Consider the following 27421-nt stretch of genomic DNA (forward strand, 5'->3'; position numbering starts at 1 on the left):
ATCCTGCCCTCACCTCGGCTCCCTGGGATTTATTGTTCCCGTTCGGGCCTCAGAGCAGATTAAGACCCTATGACGCTCCCACTCTCCTGATTGGATATCCCCATACTTGGGATGGTAAAATTCTCCCCCTGGCTTTTACTTCCTACCATCTCTCTCTTCCCCTCCCTCACCCTGGACATACATGGCCACCGTCTCTGCCTCCCCATAGCCCCTTCCAAGGGACACGTGTCCGTGTGCAGCCCCCACGCCCCTGGTTGGGCCAGAGAGGCTGAAAGTAGTGCTGACACAAGGATGGCCGGACACCTGTGAAGTGGCCCACGTGAAAAGGCCCCCTCAAACCCTTGGCCTCTCACCACAGAGGACCTGAGGCAAAGAGTAGCAAGAGGAAGAACAGGGGACACAGTAGCTGACGCTGACGGGATGCCGGGGGTGGCCTGGAGCAGAATTCTGTCCCAGCAGAGGGAGGCTGGGACGAGCAGAGGGGCCACCCTGCGAGGAGAGGGGACGGAGTCCATGAACGGTCAGGAATGAAGACACGGGCTGGGTTGTTCCAGAACCTTGGCGGCTCCTGGTTTCCAACCACAAATTGTTTCAATTACTTAAGATAACTGGAGTGTGTTCCTATTCCTTCCAACTCAAATAAGCCTTGAACTATGAAAACAACAACAATGGCAAAAACTTATGTAGCCACTGGGGACTCACAGGACACCTAATAGTAGCTTGAACAAAGAGGGGTTATGTTTCTAACATTTTTGAAACCTAGAGATGGGCGTGCCCAGGAATGGGCAGAGCGTCTTTGCAACACCCTTGGCCATTCCCTCAAGGACACGAGGTGGCTCGGCAGGGCCAGTCCTCTGTGTGAGGGGGGCAGTGGGGCCCGCTGCAGCTGAGGCCTCTGTGGGGACAGAGCGGCTTTACCCCACACCTCCACAGCAGGCTCCACACTCATCCAGTTGGCCAGAACTGGGTCACATGGCTGCCCTGGCTGCTAGGGAGCCCCGAAAGTGTGTGCCAGGGGCACTATCTATCCTCCGATCCCCTCCCCATTTCTGTGCCCCTCTTCCCCCTCTTTAATGTGTTTTTTGCTTCTAATGATGTGGCCTGCCTATCACCTGGGACTCCATGGACCGTCCTCAGGCTACCAGAGCCGTTCTGCCTGCTGCAACTGGAGGGTGTGGGATTATGAAAGCCCAGCTCCCCTGCCTCCACCTGGGACTCGCAGGGTGTGCATTCCCCACCAGGGCTCTCCGGGAACCAGGCGGAGCTGGGACTATGGTCCCTTGTGTGGCCCCACCTGTCCTACATTCTTATTGACCCTCCCCTAGTCTGCTGTTCACACACAAATCCCGCTCTCAGGACTGCTCCCAGAGACCCCGATGAAGAGCCTGGGGAGCAGGTTTATCATGATGGGTTGGACGGATCACGCTCCGTTGCCTGGAGCCGACATGTACACACACACGTGGGGCTCTGTTAGCTGGAAGGGAGGGAAAGGGTGCGGGCAGAGGCTTGTGTTGTCCCCTGCCCCAGCTCATCAGACAAAACATGAGCAGGGAACTTGATTCTCACACAGGGCCAGTACGAAGGTACAGCGGTGTGGCTGCTTGGGGAAAATAGTCTGGCACTTCTCAGAAAGCTCGAGTGACCACACGACCAGTACTCCACTCCTGGAGACATGAAAACATACATCCTCACAAACACTTGTCCACGAATATTTGTGGCAGCATCATTCATAAGAGCCAAGAAGTAGAAACAACTCAAATATCTATCAGCTGACGCATGGATAAATAAAATTCTCTTCTCTGTCCTACGGAAAAGGACACAGCTCTAAAGAAGGACGGAGTACTGAGATGCGTGCCATGGTACGGATGAACCTTGAAAACACCAAACCAAGGGGCCAGACACAAGAAGCCCCATATGGTATCATAGCACGTCTATGAAATGTCCACAAGAAAGAAACCCAGATAGAAAGCAGATGGATGGCCGCCTGAGGCTGAGGGGGCAAGCTGGGTGGTCGGGGAGGACAGCTAAGAGGGGATAGGGGATTGGGGACACAGCATGATTCTGAACATACTAAAAGCCATTCAACTGTATACTTTAAAACTGTTAAGTGTCTGGCTTCGGCTCGGGTCATGATCCCAGGGTCCTGGAATCAAGTCTCACATCCGGCTCCTTGCTCAGTGGAGAGACTGCTTCTCCCTCTTCATCTGCCCTTCCCCCTCCTCATACTCTCTCTCAAATAAATAATAAAATCTTTTTAAAAAATAATAAATGTGTGAATGATACGGTATGTGAATTATATCTCAATAAAGCTATTGCAAATACACACACAAGCAAAGAAGAGGAAAACACCCTCAATTCCACTCCCCTGAGAGAACCCTGTGAACATCTCAGGTCAGGATATACTTAGAGCTTCTTTTTTGTTCATGCATATATCTTGTCGTTGTGGTATGCTCTGAAGGCAACCTGCTGAAGAACTTCAGGCACGGAAAACCATCAGCAAAAGCTATGAAGCAAGTGTGTCCAACTGCTTAGGAACATCAACCCCAATACCGCTCCTGATCGAGGCTGTTATATGTCTATTTGCTTTGCCCTGATTTGTCACCAAGTTTACTTACCTATTGGTTTCCCCAATAGGCAGGTCAATCCTCCCAGCCCCAATTCTGTAGCCAGGGCAACTGAGCACAAGGCAGAGTCACACCCACCCTGATTTTTTTTTTTTGTAAGGTTTTATTTGTTTATTTAGTTAGTTAGTTATTTGAGAAAGAGAGATAGCATGAGTGGGAGGGGTAAAGGAGGAGGGAGAAATAGAATCTCAAGCAGATTCCACGCTGAAGAGGGAGCCCGATGCAGGGGCTCGATCCCAGGACCCTGAGAGCATGACCTGAGCTGAAACCAAGAGTCAGATGCTCAAATGACTGAGCAATCCAGGTGCCCTCCCCCCACCAACATCCTGATTTCTTCCCAGCTTGGGGCCTGAAGCATTATGGATGAAAGACTGGGGGCTGCAGAGGGCACCCCTTCAGACCAGAGCAGAACAAGGGGGAAGCATCTGATTTGGTCCAGAAGTACCCGTCCAACCTAGAGGCCGAGGACAAGGCAAGATGACCTCAGGAGGACCCTATAGGTCTCTTTGAGGGGTCCATGCCACTGACTTGTGCTCTCCATGGTGGGAAAAAAAAAAAAAAAAAAAAAGGCTGGTTGGGGGTGGCAGGCCTGTTTGCACTAGAGGCACTTAGCGCAGCCAAGCTGAGCCGCACTGTTCAAACAGACTCCCCAGCCTCCAGACACCTGTGCTGAGGAGGACGAGAAGAGCGAAGCAGGCAGGAGGCTGGGCTCGGGTCCCTGCGCACGTTCCACCTCTCCTCCCACAGGCAGTCCCCCAGGCCCCGGCAGCGTCCTGGCCACATCATGCCCCGAGCCGGGCTCTGCAGCTGCTGGGGAGGCCGGGTGCTGCCCCTGCTGCTGGCCTATGTCTGCTACCTGCTGCTCGGTGCCACTGTCTTCCAGCTGCTGGAGAAGCAGGCGGAGGCTCAGTCCAGAGACCAGTTCCAGTTTGAGAAGCTGCGCTTCCTGGAGAACTACACCTGCCTGGACCAGCGGGCCCTGGAGCAGTTTGTACAGGTGAAGGGGAGAGGCTGGTGTGGGATGGCGGGCGGAGTGCGGTTCTCACGGCAGGTCCAGAGCTGCCCCCCAGGGGCCGGTGCCCTGTTCGGACGCAGCGCATGCCGGCTGAGCCCTGGGCTGGGTTCTGGCCCCGGGATCCAGAACCAGATTGCCATGCTGCATTGAGCCAGCCACTTCCACCCGCTGGCCCCAAACGTCCTCCTCTACAAGGTAAGGAGAATAACCTCATGTGAGCTGCAGACATTTACAGCAAATCAAAAGCACCTTTTTAAGCTGACACTCACGGCATAAACGTGAACTGCGTGTCAGTGTTATCAACATCGCAAATGTCCTTCTCCCACACTCTGCCTTCCCCTCTCCCAATGGCACAGCTGCTAATCCTGCTGTCCTCTCCCTGCTCACACCCATGAGGGCTGACCACACGTGAGGGCTGTGGGGGCAGAAGACACAAAGATAGATGGGGAGCCAGGGCCAGGGAGACAGCCCCAGCAAGGTGTCCTTAGGGGGAGGTCTCTGGTGGCAGAGCTGTTCCCCCCCCCCCCCGCCTGACCTGGGCCCCTTCTGCTTCCCTGCACAAACTCTGGGGCCCCAGCACCCTCTCATCAAGAAGCAAGGCAAAACCACAGTGTCGTGAATGCCTTGGAGACCAGGGGGCCCCGTGAATGGCAATACCCACCAGGAAGGAACAAGCCGAGTGCGTGCGGAGTCATCACAAAGACAAATGACACTTAGTGGGCTTGCCTAAAACAGTGGGGAATCCGTGCATCCTGATGGGGTCAGAGCAGTCAAGCTGCATCTTCTGGAGCTGAGCATTTTGTATGTGTTTCCTCATAACAACCTATTACCATCACTGTCTCCAGTCGGCAGGCACAGAGGGGTGGAGTGTTGGCAAGACTGCAGGGTGAGTGATAGAGACAGAACTCACCCCAGGCCAGATGCTCTTCACCATACAAATTAGCATAAGAGCGGGGTTGGGGGCCGGTAAAATAGGGCCTAGAGCAGCGGTTCCTCAAGTGTGGACCAGATATGACTGCATCACATGGGAGAGTCCTTTGGGAATGCCAGCAATGGCACCCAGCCCCAGACCCTTGGAATCAGCAGCTCTGGGGGCAGCCCAGCAACCTGTCCTTCATCAGTCCTCCAGACCATGCCCATACCCTCAAGATGGAGGTGAGATGACATAGAAGATGATGGGTGGGCTGAGTGTTCAGAGAGAACTTTCTGGAGATGTGAGACCCCTGTCCACATCTTGCTCCCAGGAAATGAGGATTCTTTGCTCTCCTGCAGTATAGACCTGGGGTCATGGCACCCCTGTGGGGCTGAGAAGGGCTCTGGAGCCTCCCAAGACCTCGGGGAATAAGGCAGAAGCCCCGGAGTCCATGACACCTCCTCCTCCCTCAGCCTAGGGTTAGAGGCAAAACCCAGGAGCCAGAGGGTGCTAGAAGGATTGGAAGCTGGGATCTAACTAGCTCTGTAAACAGAGGTGGGAGACAACAGGCTTGATGGGAGCCCCAGCTGCTGATTAATGACACCCTGCCCTGGCCTCCTCAGGGGAGCCAGGATACCCCTGTCCTCAGTCTCCTGGGGAGGGAGCGTCAGTTGCCAGGGATGCCCAGCTGACAGGAAGAACTCTGGTCTAGAATTCCAGAACACATATTACTGGTACAATCACAAGAGGAAAAAGCTGTTAGCAGCACCAGAAGCTGTATTAGAGACTCCTCCATAGGAAAAGGCCTTGTCCGGTGTCACAGGACTCATGTCTGACTTTCCCAACTACATGTGGATTCTTAGAGAAAAATGGAAGGTTGCACTAGGGGCCCCACCCTCAGTACCCTCACCGAATCAAGGCCGCTTCCTTAGCAGGATGGAGATCTTCAGGTTGGCTGTGGGAGACAGCTGGGCCCAGGGCAAGTGCTGCTCCCAAGGGGGAGGGTCTCCAGGGAGCCAGCGTGTTCCAGAATATTCCTTCCAGGCCTCTCGGGGTGTGTGGGAAAGGGAGGGAGACCAAAGTCCACATTCGAAGAGACCAGTTCTGCCAAAGTGAAGAAAAGCAGACAGCCTGTGTCATGACTCCCAGATTGGCCCAGCCTACCAGGGCCACCCCACCCTGGCAGGGAGCATGCTCATGCAGCCAGTGGGAAAAAGGTTCTCACGGGAACTAGAGGCTGGAGTTGCCCTTCCCCCACTGCCTCCTCCTGCTTTGGGGGCTCTATCAAGTGGCAAGGCAGTGCTGCTGCCTGGGACAATGCACGGTGACAGGATGGGACTGGGGGGCAGACTGGAGAGGGACCCGTAACCATCTCCAAGAGGCCTGGGCCTAGGGACGCAGGGGCTTTGGTTGAGCCCACAAGCGTTCAGTCTGTGTAAACACACTCAACACACATGCACACACATGCAACTTGGAGAACCCATGCACGTCGCCGGCATCCAACACACCACCCAGAAACACTGCTACACACCAGACCTTTGCCCAGGCCTCTGGTGGAATTTCCCTTACCCGTAGTCCCAGGCTGGGAGTCACTAGGGGGCAGCAAAGAGCAAAGCCGCCCGCTCACCTGGAAGTTTGGAGAACACAAGATTCTAGGTCTCCACCATATACCCTGTTGGGAGGGCAGACCCATGGCTTTCCTGTGGTCCCCCAAACCCCACATTCCCCAGTAATCCCTTCTGGAAGCATCTGACCTGAAGTCGTCCCATTGTCCTCACAACACACCTACGCCTCATCCTCTTGGCCAATGGCTGCGTCCCCCACGTGGCCCACCCCATAAGCACCCTCTGCCTCCTTAGGCCTCATCTCCCCTTCCCCAGCCCATATTTACAGCTCACGTGGCAGTCAGCCCTGGCCCATGGAACAAGCAGTGGATTTGGAATCCAACGGCCCTGGACAAGTCATTTATTTAGCTACTCAGGCGGAGCCCTGGTTTCCTTTCCTACAAAATGGAAGCAAGAGCCTCTAAGAATATCATTAAATGAGATAACAGGAAAGCACCCTGCTTGTCCATCAGCTGATGCCTCTGCTGCCTCCACCTCCGACCCCATCCCAACCTCCCCTTCCCCGCCCCAACAGGTCATCATGGAAGCCTGGGTGAAGGGTGTGAACCCCAAGGGCAACTCCACCAACCCCAGCAACTGGGACTTTGGCAGCAGCTTCTTCTTCGCAGGCACAGTTGTCACCACCATAGGTAAAGGGCTGGGGTAGGGAAGGGCTTCCCCAAAAACCCCTGTCTTGGTTTGGGTTCCCCAGAGCAGAGGCTGAGACCAGGACATGGTTTGTCCAGGAGATGATGCCAGGAAGCATGAGCAGAGAGGTGGGAAGGCCGGGCAGGAGAGGAGAAAATGCAGCAAAGTTCGCATTGAGGAGCAGGGTCCCAGGGAGGGCCACTGGCCTCGCTCCTACCTGGACCCTCTCAGAGGCCAGGCAGAGCTCAGCCTCAGAACGGTGCCCGTGAGGGGAGAGGAAGCAGGGCTATTTACCTACCAGCTCCTGCCCTCACTGGATGAGAGCTGATCCCAGATCAGCGCTCCAGGATTTGGAACTTGCCCATACACCCAGCATACTCTCAGGTAGAGAGAGATGCAGGGACTCGGGATTCAGAGCCACCTGTGTATATAGAAACCGCCCCACCCCCCAGCTGCAGGGGATGCCCCAGGTATTCCGAGGGGATAGGCCACCCAACAGCACCTGCTATACCCCCTCACCTAGAAAACCGACACCACCTCTCCCAAGGAAACCCCAGACCTCCCATATCCTTGGCCTCCCCATCCATTCAATTAAGTTCGATTCCACTCACCTTCCTTGACCTCAGGGGACAACTGTAGCAGAAGGAGTGGCGGGTGGGTAGGGAGGGTACAGACTTGGATCAGATCCAGGCTCAGCCCTCAAGGAGCTTCTAATCCAATGAAGAGGAATGAGATAAGCACGCAAAAAACAATAGTACAAGGCAAAGTAGATAATTAGACAGGAATGACACAAAGCACTATAAGGAACACTCCTAGTAGGGAGGAAGAGGGTGGCAGTCAAGAGGGCTTCCCTAGAGACAGTGTCCTTGGAGATGTGCCTTTCAAACACAAGCAGGATTTTTTTTTAAAGATTTTATTTATTTATTTGACAGACAGATATCACAGGCAGGCAGAGAGAGAGGAAGGGAAGCAGGCTCCCTGCTGAGCAGAAAGTCCAATGCGGGGCTCGATCCCAGGACCCTGGGATTATGACCTGAGCCGAAGGCAGAGGCTTTAACCCACTGAGCCACCCAGGCGCCCCCACAAGCAGAATTCTTATGAAGAGAGATCATTCTAGTGGGGCGGGGGGGTGGGTGGCGGTTGAGAGAATGTTCTTGGGAACAGAGGAGTTTCCCCTCCACCCCCAGAGGTAGTGGAACACCACCTCTGCTCCATTCTGTGGGGGAGGCCATTCTGAACTCTCCTCCATATTTGCACACTCCTCCTCCCCTGCAGGATATGGTAACCTGGCACCCAGCACGGAGGCAGGCCAGGTCTTCTGCGTCTTCTACGCCCTGGTGGGCATCCCACTCAACGTGGTCTTCCTCAACCACCTGGGCGCAGGCCTGCATGGCCACCTGGCTACCCTGGAGAGGTGGGAGGAGCAGCCCAGGCGCTCCCAGGTAGGGCCCCTTCCCACTTCCAGCCCTGCCGCAATGGGATCAGTTGCAGGGTGAAAACGGAGATTGACACCAAGACGCAGTTTGACTGGCAAGGTCTTAAGGGTCGATGCCTGTGGAAAAAGGGCCCTGCAGAGGGAGAAGGTGAATTGTGATTGGGCTGAAATGAAGACTTGGACAGCCCTTCCCGGAGTTCAGCATTGTATGTGTGGCCATCGGAGTTGGCCCCACAGAGGGGCTGAATTGGCCAGAGGTTTATTCCCTGGTGTCCATCAGGCACAGGGTGGCCTTCCTGGGAAGGGTGTGCCCTTAAGCCAGACAGTCCTCTGTAGCCAAGGGCCACCTCCAAAGAGCTGAGAACTGGAGGCCACTGGCTGAAGGCTGGTCAACAAGGTTTTCTTTGCAGGGGGATCTGGGTGGCACATCCTTGCGGTCATCACAGAGCTCCAGTACCTCCCCTTGTGGTTGAAAATAAGCTCTAGGCCACCCAGCACACCCCCAGTGCCCACCAGCTTGGCCAGCTTGCAAAGCCAGGCACATGAAGGAGAGCCAAGGTGCAGAGGAACCTGGGATAGTTCAGATCAGAGTCCCCGTGGGCCTATCCAAGTGTGATCTCCAGGCCCAGAGGAGTCTCCAGATTCCAGCCTGACCCACTAATGAAATCCCTCTGACCAAATATTTCCCTGGCCTGGGCAAGAGCGCACACACACAATACAACCCCTACCCCCAAAGGTCTGCAGGCAAGGAAGGGACATAGCTATGGTCTAGCTCTACTCCCAGATTTGTGTCCGCCCCCTCCCCCACATACACACATACACAGTCCTGGGGCCTTCCAAGTAGACTGAGAGGCAGACTCTCTCTCTCCCAGCTGCTGCAGATCCTTGGCCTGGCTCTGTTCCTGACCCTGGGGACGCTGGTCATTCTCATCTTCCCGCCCATGGTCTTCAGCCATGTGGAGGGCTGGAGCTTTGGGGAAGGCTTCTACTTCGCCTTCATCACTCTCAGCACCATTGGCTTCGGGGACTATGTTGTCGGTGAGAACAAGGCAGTCACATAGCTCAGGGTGGGGGCCACGGGGATTCGGGGGATGGGGAGATGTCTGCAGGTGGTAACCCTTGAGCATCAGATCGTCCCTGGGTATCCGGGGGAGACCAGCGGTTTGTGAGGCTGCTGAGGATTCTAACAGCCTTAGACATCTGCGGCCTGGGACACATGGCCCTTTCCCCTGGGGACCCCCACTATAGATCCTTGTTATGGAGAGACCGGCGGGGACCCCTATGGAACCTGGGGCAATGGGGATTGTACCCTCGGATCCCTGGCATGTATCATGTCTCGTTCCCTGCCAGGCACAGACCCCAGCAAGCATTACATCTCCGTGTACCGGAGCCTGGCCGCCCTCTGGATCCTCCTGGGCCTGGCATGGCTGGCGCTGATCCTCCCACTAGGCCCTCTGCTTCTGCACAGGTGCTCCCAGCTCTGGCTGCTCAGCAGGGGACTCAGCCTCAAGGACCGGGGAGTCCCCAAGATGGATGGGCTCCCCAGACCTCAGAAGATCCCCATCTCTGCGTGAGATCTCCAGGGGCCTCAGAAGCCCTTCCCACTTCCCTGACCCTTGTATGCCTTCCGGACTTCCTGTTCTGTGTCCTTTCCCACTCTCTTCCTAGCCAGAACTGGTCTCAGGAGCTCTCCAGAGAGCAAAGGAGATGGGTTGCCCAAGCAAGTCACTGCAAGGAGATGTAGGACAGGATGAAGGACAGATGTGTGTGGAGTGAGACGTGCATCGTTGTCCCAAAGCTCCTCCCCCAAACATGACCTGGCAAAGACGAATCCAGATATGGGTCACGCTGGCCAAGTCCCCATCATGCCCTCCCTGCAGCCCCCCTCCCCACCCAGGAGACTTAATCCAGTACAGCAGACAAAGGGTGACTTTATTTTCACCTCACGTGATACATGCACAATGAGCATTTGCCTGTGCGTCCAGCAGAGTGCCAGGCTCTGGGGGCACAACAGTAAAAGATCTTGCTCTCTGTGTGCGTTTCATCCACTGGAAGGACTAGACAAGCAGAGACGCCCCAACCCAGTGCCCCAAATGGGGTAGGGGGGTATGACAAGAGCCCAAAGGAAAGGCTGGCAGGGACCATCAAGGAGAGAGGGGGGGCAGGGACTTTGGAGCACCTTCTGCAAATGCAGTATCTGCCCTCGGGAAGCCAGCAGCTGCTTCTCCAACCTGCCAGCAACCCTTGCCTAGAGGTCTGGAGCCAGCCGTCCTTCAACAAGGAGGAGCTCTTGGATGTCCCACCTACCTTCCGGAGTGTGGCCTCCCCTGACTCCTCAGGGCACCCCTTGGGCCTCATCACCCCCTCTGAGTGCCTGTCATAAGAGCCTTTCCAAACACAGCCTGGGAAAACAGGGAGCCAGCAGATCCCAAGAGATCCCCAGGAAACGAGCTCCGGGGAGGACTGGCCTCCTTCGGGAATGTGCTCTCCGCCCTGACCTTTCTCCTGCCAGACTGTGACATCTCTGGCCAGAAGGAGAGGAGAGATTGAGACCAGTCCATCTAAAGCCCAACTTCATCAAGGACTCCAACCTCTGCCCCACATCTGCCATCAAGGAAGGTCCATAAGTGTCCAGGGGCTCTGGACAGGACTGAGGCAAGACTGTGACACAGAGAAGGCTCCAGGTGGGACACACAGGGAAGGATCTACAGCAGCAAGAGAGACCCAGGTTATATGGCAGGACTTCCTAATATGGAGAAGAGGCTTGGGAGACAGAAGACCCCCAGGGGACTCCTTACGTACCCTGCACCCTTCCTCCAAGAAGGGAGTAAGGGGGCCTCTTCAGAATTAGGGAATGGATAAGCGCACTGGTGAGGGATCCTCTTGCCTCCCAAGTTCATAGACAAATGGGGATCAACTGGGGTCCCTCACCTTTGTGTACACAACAGAAAGAAGAGTGTTACAAGAGATCCAGGGAGACTCCACAGGCGGCAAGTCCTTGGTGATAGTCCCAGGGTCCAAGAACTTGGGCTGGGGCCCTAAGGCAATAAACTTGGCTTCTACTTTCTCTTCCTCCAACGTGCAGTCTCCAGGAGTCTCTCCCGCAGCTCCCTACAGTAGGACAGGCTGGGGCCTCTGGGCCCCTTCATTCTCAGCGCCAGTGGTCACCCCAAGCCCTCCCCTTCTCCCTGAGCTAGGCCTGGGTGGGGAGCACTCCACGCACACTCAAGGCGGGGCCAGATGCCCCACATCTCCGGCCTCATTTTGTCCCTGGGATTGGATCCCTGGCAGGGGCGGGGCCGGGCTGTCCCATTCCCCAGCAAGCCTTCTCTGCTGAGAAAACTGGCCACAGGCAGGCGTCGACTGAGCAGAGGACCTGCCGAGAAGCCCCTAGCCTTTTCTTTCCACCGCAGTCCCGGCCCATGGCTCCAGGCCCAGGGCTCCCTGCCTCTCTGGATCTGAGCAGACCCCGCGCCCCGGCGGGGGCTGGCGACCGGGCGCCGGAGTGTGGGGTACCGGGCACGGTGCTCCTGCTGCTCGCCTACCTGGCTTACCTGGCGCTGGGCACCGGCGTGTTCTGGGCGCTGGAGAGCCCCGCGGCGCGCGATTCCAGCGAGAGGTTCCAGCGCGACAAGTGGGCGCTGCTGCAGAACTTCACGTGCCTGGACGGCCCGGCGCTGGACTCGCTGATCCGGGTCAGGGGCGGGCGAGCGGGGGCACGGCGGGGGCGAGGGGACAAGCCCTGGCTGCGGCCCGGGCCCGGCCGGGAGCACTGAGGGCACAGAGAGGCGGACGGGGTCGAGGCGGGCAGCCCGGGGCGGGCGGGGGCAGGAGGGTCGGGCTGGAGCGCTGCGAAACGGGCGGCTGCGGCGGCGGGAAGCGGGCACCGCGCGCCGTCAGTCCCCCTCTGGGGCCGAGAGGGCACGACCTGTCCCGCGGAGAGGGTTGCCAGGCCCAACACCGGAATTTGAGCGTGGGGACCTTAGGGGGCGCGCCGACTCGGGGCCGGAGCCGGGGCCGGCGGGGCCTGCCCGGTGCGTCCGCAGCAGGGCCGGGTGCTCGAAGGGCGTGGGAGGTGGCGGGGCGAGGGTCCCAGCAGGCCCGCACCGCAGGAGTCGCACCGCAGGCCAAGGATGGAAGAGCAGGCCTGAGCCCTTGCGCAGAGTGCAAACATGCGAACTGGGGGCGAGGAGGGCAGGGGGCGACGGGCACTGTCTGAGGATGCGCTGAGTGGGAGTCGGGGTGGGAAAGGTTCAGGGCGCGCTGGTCCCACGGGTGAGTGGGATGGGGGCGGGAGCCGGAAGTGCGCAGACCCGCTCTGAAATAAGCAGAGACAGACACGGGGGGCGCTCTCTGACTGATCCCGCTCTATTCCGCGTCTTCGGACTCAGGGACTGGACGTGTCCGGGCCACGCACTGCTGAGGGGCTGGGGGACCCAGCGGGGCGTGGGCGAGGGGGAAGGCAGAGGAGGGTTCCTGAGAAAGAGGGGCATCGCAGATGGATGGAGGTCCCCTTCCATTCCGGGCAGGCCACACCCGACTGGGACCCGCCTAGAATTGGGTGCTTTAACGTCCCGGGACCTCCCTTGGTCCGGGGACACAAACGTGTCCCTAGCCCCAAAAGCCCGCCGGTTTTCCCGCAGTCTCAGCGCTGCCTCCATCCAGGCGGGCAGGGTCTGAGTCCCAGGGCTGCCAATCCAAAGCCAGTTCCCAGAAGGTCGCAGGGAAACGTTTCTAGGTGGGAAGTGACCAGGCGTTGGAGCAGTGGTAGAGTCCTGAGGCTGATTGGGCAGCGGAAGGACTGTCTCTGCTAAGGACCTGTTGTTGCACCTCTATCCCCCAACCTCTATACTTTCACAAATACAGCGGCACCGCCTGGTCCCCTATGCTGGGCAGCACCCCCTTAGCAGAGGTGGAGGGCCTCCCTTACCTGCCGCATGGACCCAGGGAGGCTGACAGTGATGGCAATGATAGCAGGGAGTGCTTCTGTGGAGCACTGGCTGTGTGCCAAGCATTGTTTCAGGCGATTAATTCCTATTTACTCCTTCCATCCTCACCTACCTAACCAGTAGGTACCATTTCATCATCCCATTTTCAAGATGAAGAAACTGAGGCTCAAAGAGATTAAATACAACTATATGGCCGCATAGCCACGGAGCTGGGCCTGTTAACCACCATGATGGGGCTCAGTGCAGATCTGTGGGAGGGGTTCCCCAAAACTCCCGCAGGGCCTTCATCTCCTTACCTTCCCCTTCAGCCCCTCTGCTCCCCTCTGCTACTTCACCCCTGCCTCAAGCATCCCGTGACTTCCATCATCCCCAAGATAAGGATCGGGCATCTACAGCCCAGACCTCCCCCTGAGTACTGACAGATACATGCAGCTTCCCCAGATTCCCCCAACGTCAAGAGCAAGCAGCCTGCCTCCTCCCAGCCCTGCGCCTCCATCTATTCCAAATCTCTGTCTTTGGCCCCACATCCACACACTCTCACAGTGGTCCTAAAGGCTTTCCTCACTACCCACACCAAATGGGGCCAGCGTCCCAGGCTTTTGAGTATCTCCTCTCTGTTCCTCCTGGGCCACTCGGGGCCAGGGTGCAGGCGACTTGCTCCTGCAAGTGTCTCTCCGCTTCTGGCCTGCTCACACCTCTGCTGCCAGCTGCCAGGGAACACACAAACCAGATCTTGCTTCCTCTTTGCTGGGTGAACTTGGGAGAGGCCTGCTGCCCCATCCCTGGCGTGGCATAGCCAAGCATGTCCTGGTTCCCAATGGCCTTTCCGTCTCCCTGTACTAGATCCCAGCTACAGTCCTGCCTCACAGGCTCTGCCCCTGCTGTCCCATCTCCCTGAATGTCCTTCCATCAGGAACAGTCCCTTTTGACCCTCGAAGAAGGCCCAACTAAAACATCACCCATTCCATGAAGTCTTCTGCCCCTACCCCCATCAGAATGAACACCTTTCCTCTCTGCATTCCTATATTCCTATTATTATATTTGTAACCATGACGATGATGGCAACACTTACCATACACCGAATACCTCATTTGACCCCCACACAACTCTGTGAAGGAGGTGATATTAGCATTCCCATTTTACAGATAAGTAAACTGAGGCCCGGAGAAGTTGGGTATCTTGTCCAGGATCATGCAGCTCTACTGCCTTAATGCCCAAAGCATTAATGGGAATCTGCTCTGTATTAGTTAAGTCTGTCCCTGTCCCCCTGAGGACTGAGGGCCTGGTTCTTACATCTCCGGGTCCCCTAAGACACCAGGTGTCCTGCCTGGCACTGCTTGTTGCAAGGATGAGGCAAGCAGGGGAGGGGGGAACAAATGGCGTTCTTCAAGCTGGTGAGACTCCCTGAGCTGACCTGGGCTCTAAGGGCAAAGAAGGGAAGAAGCTGTCCCCACGGCCCCTGCCCCTGGGGAGGCCCTGGGTGGAGGGAAACAGCCTCCTTGCCCTGGAAGGGCTGAGATCGAAGAGTGGTTGTGAGGATTGTTTGTGAGCGTGGGTGTGGGTGTGCACACGCACGCACATGTATTCATGCACACACGTGTATATGTTTGGGGGCAGGGGCCCAGTTGCCCCCCAGAGCCTAGTGGTCACTGTAGCCTCTCCCCCAGGGCATCATCCAAGCATACCAAAATGGGGACATTGTCCTTGACAACACCACCAGCATGGGGCGCTGGGAGTTCATGGGCTCCTTCTTCTTTTCTGTGTCCACCGTCACCACCATTGGTAAGAGTGGGTGGGGCTGGGGAGGCTGGCCTCCCCTTAGAGGATGGGGGACAGGGGACCAGTGCCTTTTGGAGGGGTCCCTAGGGCCCCATGACTCCAAGTGTAGCTGGCCCTTGCAGTGTGGCCACTGCCTATGGGCAGAATCCCGGGGTCCCCTTGGATCTGCAGAATCCAATTCTTTCTGCATTTCACCACGGTCTCCACAAGGCTTGTGCACAACACTCAAGTTTGAGAGGCGCTGCCCTGGAGGGTTCTGCCTCACACAACCTCTCAGGAAGATGAGGGTCACTGCTGTGCAGCAGTAAAGTTGCCTCTTGGCTTTGTAAGTGTCCCAAGCCAAGCCCACCCAACACTGAGCCCAGGGGTGGAGGCGGGGGGCAAGGGAAAACTGGGAAGGAAGGAGGGGTAGAAATCCATAAAGAGCCTTTCCACACCCTGTTCTCGGCATTGGGAAACTGTGGCCATTCCTGGGGGCCTCACCCCAGCTCCTCACCAGCACCCCCAACCATCTCCAAGCCTTCTTTCTCCCTCTCTCTCTCCGGTTGCCCTAGCCCTGCCTTCAGGAGGGCAAAGGTAGAACGTGTCCTGGGAAGGTGCCTGGGGAATGTTAGATAGGGAAGGAGAAAAGCAGCCTAGGTCCTCCAGCTCTGAAACCCAGGAAATAACTCAAGTCCAAGAGTTCCATGCCTCTGTCCTGGGGGCGGGCTGGGGGGTGGGAGTGGGGGGTGAGAAGGGGTCGTCACCTTGCCATGCATGACACTGGACCTACCACCAGGTGGCAGGCTAACACCACTGCTGGCCAGGGCCACCTCCACCAGCTCTGGGCCAGCCAGGATCCTCTCCCCAGCAACCAGTGTCCCAACTTCTGTCCTCCCCAGACCAGACTGGAGCCAGGCAGGAGAACCCAGACGACTCTCCATCTAGTTTAAACCAGCAAATACTACTTGGAAGCAGGTCTCAGGGCTCTTCTCCACCTTGAGGCAAACATGCTTGGTAGGGGACCTCTCAGACTCCACTGACCCTGTGACTCTGGAAGGACTAGCCAAGATGGCATTTATTCCTCTTTACACCCCCTGGGCCTAATACAAGGCCCTGCATACAATGGGCACTCAACAAACACTGACACGTTAATGAATTCCAAAAATAGCCATTCCACCTGCATTCCTTGAGTCCCAGGGCTGGAGGGGACTCCTTGAGTCCCAGGGGATTTGGGGGCTCTGTGGGAAGCCCTCCCAATTGTATGGGGGTCTTTATTCTCTAAACCCTGCACCTCCTACATCCTTTGCCCGAGGCCTGGGACTTTGTCCCACTGAATTCCGAATTCCAAATTCCAAGTTTGGCAGCCTGTCCCTTCCTCTTGACTCAGCCTGAGCCAGCTCTCTCTGAAGGGAAGGAGGGCAGGGGAAGGGGGAGCCCACCCCACACTGTACATACAGTCTACTTGTTGTGGGGGCTCTTTTACAACTGAGATTTCATTTTGTCCATCTGATCTCACCTCCAAGGACAGGGCTTATTATTTTCATGTCACAGAGGAGGAAACTGAAGCACACAGAATTTGCTCAATTTCTCCAAGGTCACATAACAGTGAACAACAGAGATGGAATTTGAAACCCAGCTGGAGGACAATATTGCTCTTTTCAGTACTGTAAACCTTTAGAAGGTTTACAAGATAGAGTGGGAATTCTAAACAACAGGAAGAAAGAGAAGACTATTCTGGGATGGACAGTAGGGAAGCTCATGACCCTGTGATTCTGACCACGCACGCACGAGCACACGGAGGGGATGCAGAGAGAGGAGGAGGAGGGCAGAGACAGGAAACAGGTACCTATGGAACCCTCCACAGGAAAAGGAAGGAATAATCCGAGAGATACAGCAGAGGACTGCCTCCTTGGGGTCCCTCGGGCCCTGAGTCCAGCGCCCAGTAAGGGCTGTACTTTCCAAGACCCAAAATGAAATAGGGTCTGACAGGGCCTTGAACACTTCTAGACCAGCCAGACAGGCCTGAGCCCTCACACTGTCCATCGCCTATGAACTGCATCCCTGGCTTGTTCATCTATTCACTCATCCAGCCATGCAGTATCTGTGGGAGCCCGACATTTCTGGGGAAACAATGATGAGAGGAAACTGGCAAGTTCCCGCCCTTGGGGAATGGACATTCTAGTGCAAGAGGACACCCAAGAAACAAACAGATACATAGACAATATTCAGGGGGTGAGAGGTGCTTCAAGAAAAATAATGCCAGGTAAGGGGGTCTGATAGTGATAGGGGCTATTGTATATGGAGTGGCTATCAAAGGCCTTGCTGGGACAGTAAACTTGAAGCAGAGACATAAACAAAATAAGGGAGAAAGCCATGTGAATATCTGGGGAAGCAAATGCAAGGGCCCTGAGGTAGGAGTGTGGCTGGTGGGCTTGGACAACAGGAAGGAGGACGAGGTGACTGGAAGGTGTTGAAAATGAAGGCTAACTTTGGACAAGGTGCAGGGCAGCCACACAAGGCCTTCTCAGGATGTCCTGGGGCTGGACTAGCAATGGGAAAGAGGTGACAGGTGGGAGGCCTGCTGAAGTGAGATGTGGCTTAGCTGGAGTGGTGGTCACCAAGCATGGAACAGGCAAGTGCAGCTTCAGTGGTGTCCGCTGATTGTGCTGACCTAGGGCTGGCTGAGAATAACAGGAAGGAGAAAATTCACTTAATGTCTGTCTGAGAAAGGGGGGAGCTTCATGGGAGTGGGGAGGGTCCTCCCAGATTTAGAATCTAAGTGCCACCATTCCATGGGTTAGAAAGACCCCCAGGGACAGAGGGTACTTGGGGAGGACCCACAGTTAGAGGAGGGGGGGGGTCAGGAAGGAATCAGGCAGGGAGGTTTACTGAGACACTTACCTCTCCCTGGATGCCCAGAAGAGAGTTCCCTCCTTTAGGTGAGGGATCCTAGAAAGGCCAAGAGATGGAGGATGCTTGGGGCTCTAGAGGTGGCTGGTGATGTCCTCAGACCAGTGGAATTGGGTCACCATCCATTCATTCACAAAGCTAACATCCGTTTAGCACCATCTGTATGCTAGATGCTTAAGGGGACCCCTTCTTATCTGACACACCTCCATTGCCTCCTTTTGTCCCATAGCACACTGCGAGGCACATGTCCACCTCCCCACCTTACAGACAAGGACACAGAAGCTCAGAAAGGTCAAGCTGCTTGCCCAAGTTCCCACAGCCTTCAAGGGCTAGAGCTGGGTTTCAAACCCAGGAAGCACCTCTGATTCCAAAGCCCGTGTCCTAGATGAGTGCATGCTTTGGCTACTCTTGAGACTATGACGTCTGAGACCCCTCAGTAAGGTGAGGGTGGGGTAAACCACCAATGCAAGTGAGCATGAGGCATGTAAGAGTGCTGACCCAGTCGGGGGTTGGGGGAGGCAGAGCAGGGTGCAAGACAGCTGTTCATCTATTTACTCATTCATTCCTGTGTCATTCATTCATTCATTCATTCATTCATTCTGAATCATTCAATACACATTCCGTGAGTACCTATGGGGTGTCAGATCCTGGGCCAGTTGCTGAGAATATAAAGCTGATTATGACTCAGCCCATGCTTTTGAGGGGCTTATGAACTTTGAGGATGGCAGGCTTGGAAACAAGTCATCTCATACAGCGGGTTACCCTCCAAGCTGCCAGAGTGCTGGGGGAGCCACTTCAAGGGGGCCGCCATCTACAGACAGGCAAGGAGGGATGCACGCTCTTGGTAGAGAGAGAGTCATGCTCAGAACACAGAGGCACAAAGGAGTCTGGGGGTTCGGCAGGGCAGGAGAATGGCCGGAACTGGGAAAGTGGGGGACCAGATGAGCTTGGAGATAGGCTGGATGAGACTTTGGGCTTTCCTCAGCAGACTCAAGAAATGATGACAGCTCATAACCTGGGAAACTATAGAATGAGGCTCGCATTTCAAACAAGATAGAACAGTGGTGCTGACCAGAAGTGGGGGAACAGAGCTGGAGAGGAATGACGGGGAAGGAATGCCCAGACTGACGGACTCCCTTGGGGAACACCTCCCCATCCCTTATCTTCATGACAAAGAAGATAGCCAACCTCCACCTCCCCCAGGGCACCTAGTGGTCCATACACCACCCCTCACCCCTGAGGGGCTCGGAGGGAAGCCCAGGTGTTAGCGAGGGCCCTCTGGAAATCAGGTGTCAAGACAGAATCAGATATACAAGAGATATATTGGGGGAAGGGAAGGAGGTCTTTGAAGGATGAAGAAGGAGCCAGAGGGAAAGATGGTGGGAGCCCCAAGCAAGACTGCCTGCTGGGGGTGCTAAGGACACCCAGCCTGGGGGCCGCGCCCAGAGGCAGGAGCCTGGAGGCAGCAGGGCCGAGGCTGGAATGGTGTCTGTCCCTGAAGGGCAGCATCTGGAAGCTTCACAACCTTCTGTGCCCCTGTCCACATCCTTCTGTCCATCCACAGAGCGGGAAATGAAGGGAGAGAAGGGAGTTTCGCACACACTGCTGAGCCTCCTGGAGCTTCCGTTTTCCAGTCTATAAAAAATGGGGCGTCATCTCCACTTGGAAGGCTGGTTGTGAGGGGGCACTGAGGGAAGGCAGGCACAGTCATGGCCAGTAAATATGAGCTGCTGAGTCTGGAGGGGGTGGGAGTGAGGGCCCCTGGGGATGGAAGGGGCCCCTGAGGTGCCTCCGTCTTGCCTCACTCAGGCTATGGCAACCTGAGCCCCCGAACGATGGCCGCCCGCCTTTTCTGCATCTTCTTTGCTCTCCTGGGGATCCCCCTCAACCTCGTGGTGCTCAACCGACTGGGGCATCTCATGCAGCGGGGAGTACAGCGCTGTGCCCGCAGGCTGGGGGGCGCCTGGCAGGTGAAGGGGCTGTGGGAGTAAGGGGAAGGGTGGGTTACTTCCAGGATGAGCTAGGTCCTGGGAATCGGGGGGCCAGGGGAGATGGGGTTACTTATGGGAAACAGGGTTCCTGGGGGGAGGGGGTGGGATTGGAGGCCACTGCCAGAAGGGTACGAGCCAGCCATGATCTTGCCCGGGAACCTGGAGAACATAGGGTAGGTGGAGGGCCCCCAAGGGCAGTGCCTTCCTCCTGGCAGGGGCCGTTCATCCTGCTTCCAGCTCAGGACCACCCCCCACCCCCACCCCAGGCTGTCTGTTCCCCCAGCACTGGCTAGAGGCCACACGGGGGCCGGGGCTCTCTGTGCACCCACAGGACCCAACCAAAGCTCCGTGGCTGGTGGGCGCCGGCGCCCTCCTCTCCGGCCTCCCGCTGTTCCTGCTGCTGCCCCCCCTGCTCTTCTGCCATGTGGAGGGCTGGAGCTACGTGGAGAGCTTCTACTTCGCCTTCATCACCCTCAGCACCGTTGGCTTCGGCGACTACGTGATTGGTGAGAGAGCCCCGCAGGTGGTGGGAGGGCGGCCTGGACACTCAGCTGCCCAGCGTCCCCTCCCAGCTCCACCGGCTAGCCCTGGCTGTGCGCCAGGCCCCGTGGGGGATCACGGGCTCAAAGTCCAGAGGACTGGGTCCTTGGCGAGTTCGACCTGTTCTGTTGTGCGATGAGTCAAGGTCCAGCTAAAAAGGGACACCTGGAGTTTGACCCCAGGGCTTGGGGCTGGCTGTAAGTCACATACCCGGCCTTCTTGATAGCACTGGAAACGTCAGAGGCTCAGCTATTGTTATGAGCGCCCGCCAAGTTAAGGGAGTCCCTGACCTCCCTCCCTGACCCTTCCTAATTCCAGGGTCTGTCCTCCCCACTTCACCCTGCCCCATGAAATGCCAAGATTCCCACTCTCCCAGGGAGAGGGGCCATATGTTCCACACCACAGGCTGCAGAGACTACTAGGCAGGAAGATTCTAGAAGACTTGGGAAATGCCAGCACCACCCTCCCACCCCCACCGGCCTCCACTGGAATACAATTAGCAGACAAACTCTGAATGCCCAGCAAAGAAGGGCTGTGTGGTCCAGAAGGCCCAAGGTGAGGTTCAATCAATGCGCAAGGTGAGTGGCCCAGGGGCCAAGGCCTTGCATAATAAAGCTGAGGCAGGTGCCCAGCAGGTGGCGGTGGAGGGACATTCTGTGGGGTGGCATGGCGGGCTGGGCCCTCCACGCAGCCTCATCGGGCCCCCTCTGCTGCCCCCATTCTGACCCCCACCCCTCCGCAAGGTTCACCACAGGAGCAGAGACCACTGGTACCACCAGCACTCTGGTCGCAAGGGACTCTGCTTCCTCCCTCAGATCCCTAGCCCTCAGTTAGGGAGGAGGCCCTGTTCTCCCTCCCATCTTTAGAGACCAAACCCAGCCTAGAATATTGAAATGAGGTCTTACAAAAGTAACAAGCAGCTAGCTCATCAAGGGACCTAGAGTGACAGTTGTTACACATATTTTCCTGAGAAGGAAGCAGAAGTTCAGAGAGGCCAAGCCATTTGCCTGAGACTGCACAGCTAGCTCAAATTCTGATCCGTGGACTCCCAAGCTCATACTCTTTCCAGACCACCTCACACATCCCCTCTCTGGGCCTTAGTGTTCCTGTGTATAAAATGGGGGACCTGGCTAGGTGATGGCCTCCTCACCTGTGTGCAGGCCCCCCTTCCCTGAACCTCTCCTTCCTTAGGTAGAACGGTCCTGCGTCAGGGGCCAGCCACATGCTGTCCCTTCCTGATATCCTCCATCCTGGGAGGAAGCCTGTTGCTCTGGAAGGAAATCTTTGAGAAGATTTCCTCCATCTGGGCACAGTCCCGTTCCTATCCTCAAAGTGAAGAGATGTGTCTGAAGAGAGCTGAGCCCACTGGATCCAAGGACCACATCTACACCCGAACAGCTCAGAGAGCAATTCTTGGATCTGTCCTCTCTTCTCTGTTCCCACTGCCATCTCCTTAGTCCAGGCAGGGCTATTATATATGGCTGGTTACGCAGGTTGGGCAATGCACAACCCTAAGGGGTTGCCATTCACACAGAGCACAATGGAATGGCACCCATGGATTTGTGCAGCCTATATCTTTGTCCCCCCGCCTTGGCCCTTGAGGCCTTTAAAATTGACAGGTGCTATTATGTCACCTAGCCAGCTCCTCTAAAAACCTTCAGTGTTTTCCCATAGTCTTAGGATAGAGTCCAAACTCCATGCCTTGGCCTGTGAGCGCCCCCTGTGTGGCTAAGCCCTGCCTCTCTCTCTTCTCTGAGCCCTCCCTCTTCTACCCTGCACCAGGGCCACCAGGGGCTCAGCTGGAACAGCCTCAACCCGGGCCTGTGAGATGTGACAGGTCCTGCCTCCCACACCACCAGAGCTCAGAGCATGAAACTCGGGATTTGCCCCAGTGGTAATCCTAAATCCAGGAGGCCTGCTGCTCTGAGGGTGTCCAGTGCAAGGAGAGGGGAGGGAAAGTGGGAGCAGGACTCTTTGCTGCAATCTTTTCATGCCTACTGATCAGCAGGTCCCCCAAAGTTTGGTCCAGGGTGGGGATAGCTGAAAGCAGTCTCCCCTGGAATCTTGCCTAGAGAATCCTCTATGGGGCTGAAGGGGCATCTCTGTGAGGACATCCTCAGGTGCCACAGTCCCCTGAGGCAGGGTGGGCAGGAGGAGGGGCAGCTCTCTCTAGACACGGACCCCCTGGAAATGGGCCTCTAGCAGCATTAAGGGAGGGCCAGTGACATCCACAAGCCCTCTCTGCTAGAGCAAGGAGGGCTGATCAGGTCACTGCTTCCTGTGAGCCACCCTCTGGGGAGCGGCAGGGCCAGGGAGGCTGGAGTACGGGGCAAAGACTTCCCAGAGCACCCTTCTACCCGACATCCTGCCTGAGGAGGTCTGGATCCCATCCACAAGAGGAACTCTTCAAGCCCCCCACTTCCACTGAGGGGCACCAGGCAGAGCTGTCCCCTCCACCACATCTCCAGAGATTTGCCACTTGCTCTGATTCCCTCTGCAGCATGACAGTGCCTTGTGGCAACTGACCACATGGAGAAGCGTTGAGTGCCTCATCTGCAAGGAGAAACTGAGGCCCAGGGAGGGGAAAGGTCCTAGAGCAGGCAAGCCAAGAGGACAGACTCCCAAGTCAGGACACCTGTGTTGCAGAATCTTACACAGCTGAGTGGGGACAAACCCCATTCCCACCTCTGCCCTATGTCTCTCAGTCTTCTCTGTCCTCCACGGACAAGGTCAAACCCTTTTCTTGGATGGGAATGCTGATGTCCATGATCTAGACTTGGGGTGCCCATTGTCCCTGTGTCAGCAACCACGGGGGTACTGTCTTCACAGCCACCCCTTTTCCCCCCGAAGGCTGTGGCCCAAGCAGCACCACAGTCCCAGCCACCTGCTTCTCCCCAGCCTCATACCCCTACATCCCCCAATTGCATTTGCAATTCATTGGAGCGCCTTGCCAGCTGCCAGATCTCCCGCCACTTATGATTTCGGCTAAAACAATGAAATAAAAGGGGAGAAGGACACCTCCTCCCCTTGGTTGCCAGGAGCAAGCCGAACTGGTAGGTGGCAGGGGCGGAGAGCTGGCTCACTGCTGATCTCATTTGGGACCCTCAGCGGAATCTTGGCCCCATAACCCAATCAGCTTAATCCAATCCTGGCTCCTGCCAGGCGGTGAGGTAGGGTCCAGGGCTGCGGGCTCATTCCCGAGCTGGGGCCCAGGAGAGGGACCCAGGCTTGAATGACAGGAACGAAAGGCTGTCTTGGGGGCAGCCAGACAGGATGGGGGTGGACAGAGGGGTGGGTGGAACAGGACATCAAGACAGAAAAAGATATTGAAGAAATAAGACAGATCTTGCCCTTTGAACAAAGCCGATCTGATAAGGGAAGCAAGATAGACCCCTGGCTAAGAGGGAAAAATTAAGTTATAGAGTAGGCTAAGCCTCCCAATGACCTCCATCTGTCCCTTCCCTCCACCATTACTGATCCAGTTCTGACTGTGTTGGGGGCACCCGTGTCAGGGTCTAATGGTGAGTAAAACAATCACCCAACTACAGGTCACCTGTTATATGCCAGGCACATTGCTGAAAACCTTAGATATTTGGACCCAGTCCTGGAAGGTGGACCTCTTGTCTCTATTTTATACATGAGGAAGCCAAAGCCCAGAGAGAATAAGCAGTTTACTCAGCAGAGCACAGGGGCTGGGAGAGAGTGTAACAAAGAAGGGCTCAGCCTCACCTCTGGGAGTGAGGGCTAGCTGAGATCTATCTGCAGGATGAGGGGGAGTCAACTAGGCCAAGAGGAATCAGAAATGAAGAGCAGCACTGTGAGCAGGGAGGGCAGCATATGCAAAGGCCCTGGGGCAGGACTGATTGGTAGATGGAGAAAGAGGGGAAGTTCCAGAGTGACAAGCGCAGCACTCAGCAGGAAGAGGTGTGCAAATCAAGGTCAGAGGAGTAGATAAGGCCATTGGGAGAAGAGTTTATGATTTCATCCCAAAAGCCAGTGGCTTGGAGAATAATCATCTTCCCCATTTCCCAGGTGAGGAACATTCAGACAGATGAAGGTCATACAGCTAGGAAGAACTGAGGCAGGATACAAACTCCACTGGTTCCATCTGTTCTTCCTAAGGCTCCTGGCAAGTTGCCTCTGTTTAGATATGAGGAAACCAAACACAGAGACAGGCAAACAACAGAGAGGGCATTCGAATCTCTTGGAAGACTTATTAAAACACAGATTGCCGGGCCTGCCCCCAGAGTTTGCATTTGGTAGGTCTAGTGGGGCTTGACCATTTGCATTTCTAGCAAACTCTCAGGTGATGCTGATGCTTCTGGTCCAGTGAATCCACTTTGAGAACCACTGGGATAGACCACAGAGTCTATCAGAAAGCCAAAGAGGAAACTGAGCTTCCAAACCCAAGGTGTCAACCCAGGGAGGCTTCTTAGAGGCCTACAGAGGTGGCCACAAGGCCAGCAATCTCGAACTTGAACCTTGAACTTCCCATATTCTGCTTATATGCATCAAGCCATGTGTGTCTGTTTCTGTTTGATAATGACCTTCCAAGGCCTCCATCCTCTGACCTTGCCTCTCCCCACAGGGATGGACCCCTCCCGGAGGTATCCACTGTGGTACAAGAATACAGTGTCCCTATGGATCCTCTTTGGGATGGCATGGCTGGCCTTGATCATCAAACTCACCCTTTCCCTGCTGGAGACGACAGGGAGATCTTATTCCTGTTACCACCACAGCTCCAAAGAGAACTTCCAGCCCCCAAGCTGGAGGCAGAGCCTGGATGGGGAGGCAGAACCCCGTTTACCACAGCCAGGTTGCCATCTGGAGGAACCTATGGGAATCACACAGCATCCAGAACCCTCTACTCAGGTCTCATGCTGTGGAAAGGACAGCTAGTTCTACTCCAGTACGTGTTCATCTTCTTCCTCAACACCAAGACCCCTGGTTTTAAGCTTAGCACATGACCACCCAGACTAAAGACTAAGTTTTCTTTTTTTTAATCTCCCTTTGAGGCTATTTGCAGCTATATGATTAAATTCTGCCCAATAGAATCCACAGAGAAGTATCCTGTGTGACTTAATGAATGTGACTTTTCGCAGCAGGGGGGTATGCTCCTCTTCACTACTTCCTTTTTCTAGTTGGCTGCAATGCTGATACCATGGCTGGAGCTCTGGCAACCACATTGCACCATGAGGTTGAGGCCGTGTTTGAGATTGGTGATACAGTAAGGTAGAAAGAACCTGGGTTCTTTCTATGGTGGATTGCAGAGCTACCATAAATAAGATAGAAAGAGCTACCACAGTAAGATAGAAAGAGCCCGGGTTCTTTCTATGGATGGTTGCAGAGCTACCATAACAAATCTAGACTGAATAACTCCAGACATCATTTATATGAGAGAGAAATAAATGTCAGTCTTACTGACTATTGTATTGTTTGGACTTTTCTGTCACTCATAGCCGCAGCTAATTCTAATTGACATACACACCCAGAGATAAAGGTAGGCATCTGAGCCGGGAACATACACAGCGAGATGTTTGTTTCCCAGATGAGTTTGTTTCCACCCAGGACTCCGTGGGGGAAGGGATGGACTGAAGGCAGAAGTACAAGTCCTCCTCCACCTCCAGAGAACTTCTAGGTAAACTCACTAAATTTAGATTTGCTGATCATTGTCAGGGCTAAAATAACCAGCAGGCATCTGGTCCCAGTTTGGCTGCTGAATCCTTGCCCTAGGTCTTTCTCACACCAGGAAGGGGCGGGGTGGGTGGGGAGCCAGGGGCAGGCCAGTGGGCTCCTCCTGCCTCACCCCACCCCACTGCATTTGAGACTCCAATCACAGTTTGTGAAGCCAGGTAGGCTTTGTGGACATAATTCAGTATGTAGATAGTCTCACCCTGAGCATTTCTGTCTGTCATGTAGGATTGCTACTAAGGTGGCATACTCTCTATCACACCGAGGTCCCGGAGCCCAGCCAGGAGCCCCTGGCAGTACTAGCCACACCTGAGGGTCACCGTGGGAAGCTGGGTTCTTGCCCTTGTGGATACCTGTGACTTTGGCTCCCTTCCACTGGGCTACATGTGGTGGCACAGGAACCCTGGGGGCTCCATGTGGGCCTCTCCCTGTGGACAAACACCTCGGCCTCAGAGTCCTCCTGAAAGTGGGTCAGGGGCAGCCTTTTGGCCAAGAAAGAAGGAGGGGCTGTTACACCATCCAGCTTACGCCATCTGGCCGGGTCCTAAGTGGACCAAGGCCAGACCCAGAAGCAAACACCAGCGAGTAAACAACAGGGTCCATGCCCTCTTCCTAAGGCCCACAGGCTGGGCAGAGGAAAATGGAGGTGAGGAAGAGATTGCTGGCGGCTTGGAACTGGCATCCTTGTACTTAACACACTCGGGAGAGAAGATCCATTAACTCAAAATTGGGAGAGACAGAGAGGCCAGGGCTGAGTTAGTTTCCACGGTGCCAATTCTGCTTCACCTTGAGCCCCTCCCTCCCAGGCCTGGTCTCTTAGACAGAGTCCCTCTCACGCGCATCAAGCCCTTTACCCCACGGACACCCACACCCATGCTCCCAAGGCCTGCGCTTGGCGTGGGAAGAACAAGCCCGTGGTACGCATGGTGAGGGCGGATGTCCACTCCACAGCCAATGAGAGGAGTCGCTGGAACCTGAGGCACAAATCTAGAAAGCGAGAGGAGTAGTGGGGTGGTCACATTGATGGAGAGTGATTGGTGTGAAGAGGGAGGAGAAGCCGCAAGAAGCCATGTTGGGAACCCCTGGGAGAGGCCTGGATCTGGGAAAGGCGCCAGAACGGAGTCAGACCTCAGCACAGAATCCATAGACTAGAACGGGCAGCGAGGTCTTGCACTCGCAGACGAGAGGGAGGCGAGGGAGGCGTGTGGCAGCCAGAGAAAGCTGTCCTGCGCCTGCGGCCAAGCAACCAAGTCCCTCGTTCGCTCGCACCACCTGGGCCCTGAAGCGGAGGGGGAGCGGGCCCCTCCGGGCAGCAGAGCCCGGCTGTTCAGGTGCGGAGC

The 27421-nt window shown here is 55.9% G+C and overlaps 2 protein-coding genes across 6 annotated transcripts; both read left to right on the plus strand.

Annotated features, from left to right (window-relative positions):
• Positions 1–3408: 3408 nt before the first annotated feature.
• Positions 3409–11306, plus strand: KCNK16 (potassium two pore domain channel subfamily K member 16). Of its 3 annotated transcripts, XM_047733180.1 has the most exons (6): positions 3409–3621; positions 6692–6806; positions 8080–8246; positions 9112–9277; positions 9590–9730; positions 10888–11306. In XM_047733180.1, exons 1-6 carry the CDS (start codon positions 3409–3411, stop codon positions 11088–11090), a joined length of 1005 nt encoding a protein of 334 aa, XP_047589136.1. In that variant the 3' UTR covers positions 11091–11306. The 3 variants fall into 3 exon arrangements, with proteins under 3 accessions (XP_047589136.1, XP_047589138.1, XP_047589137.1); XM_047733182.1 differs by lacking the exon at positions 9590–9730; XM_047733181.1 differs by lacking the exon at positions 10888–11306 and having other exon boundaries at positions 9590–9813.
• Positions 11307–11546: 240 nt separating this feature from the next.
• Positions 11547–25798, plus strand: KCNK17 (potassium two pore domain channel subfamily K member 17). Of its 3 annotated transcripts, none has more exons than XM_047733178.1 (6): positions 11547–11934; positions 14856–14970; positions 19669–19829; positions 20182–20356; positions 20767–20945; positions 21134–21271. In XM_047733178.1, the coding sequence occupies exons 1-6, from the start codon at positions 11662–11664 to the stop codon at positions 21254–21256; spliced, it is 1026 nt and encodes a 341-aa protein (XP_047589134.1). In that variant the 5' UTR covers positions 11547–11661; the 3' UTR covers positions 21257–21271. The 3 variants fall into 3 exon arrangements, with proteins under 3 accessions (XP_047589134.1, XP_047589135.1, XP_047589133.1); XM_047733179.1 differs by lacking the exon at positions 21134–21271 and adding an exon at positions 24979–25225 and having other exon boundaries at positions 11559–11934; XM_047733177.1 differs by lacking the exons at positions 20767–20945; positions 21134–21271 and adding an exon at positions 24979–25798 and having other exon boundaries at positions 11593–11934.
• Positions 25799–27421: the final 1623 nt, after the last annotated feature.

This window comes from Lutra lutra, chromosome 6, assembly GCF_902655055.1.
Source record: "Lutra lutra chromosome 6, mLutLut1.2, whole genome shotgun sequence".
Taxonomy (NCBI): domain Eukaryota; kingdom Metazoa; phylum Chordata; class Mammalia; order Carnivora; family Mustelidae; genus Lutra; species Lutra lutra.

Coding starts and splice junctions, on each gene's coding strand:
- KCNK16 (XM_047733180.1), top strand. CDS start 3,409: ATGCCCCGAGCCGGGCTCTGCAGCTGCTGGGGAGGCCGGGTGCTGCCC. Junction 9,278..9,589: donor CTTCGGGGACTATGTTGTCG/GTGAGAACAAGG, acceptor GTTCCCTGCCAG/GCACAGACCCCAGCAAGCAT. Junction 9,731..10,887: donor CTCCCAGCTCTGGCTGCTCA/GCAGGGGACTCA, acceptor GGCTCTGGACAG/GACTGAGGCAAGACTGTGAC.
- KCNK17 (XM_047733177.1), top strand. CDS start 11,662: ATGGCTCCAGGCCCAGGGCTCCCTGCCTCTCTGGATCTGAGCAGACCC. Junction 11,935..14,855: donor CGCTGGACTCGCTGATCCGG/GTCAGGGGCGGG, acceptor CCTCTCCCCCAG/GGCATCATCCAAGCATACCA. Junction 20,357..24,978: donor CTTCGGCGACTACGTGATTG/GTGAGAGAGCCC, acceptor CTCTCCCCACAG/GGATGGACCCCTCCCGGAGG.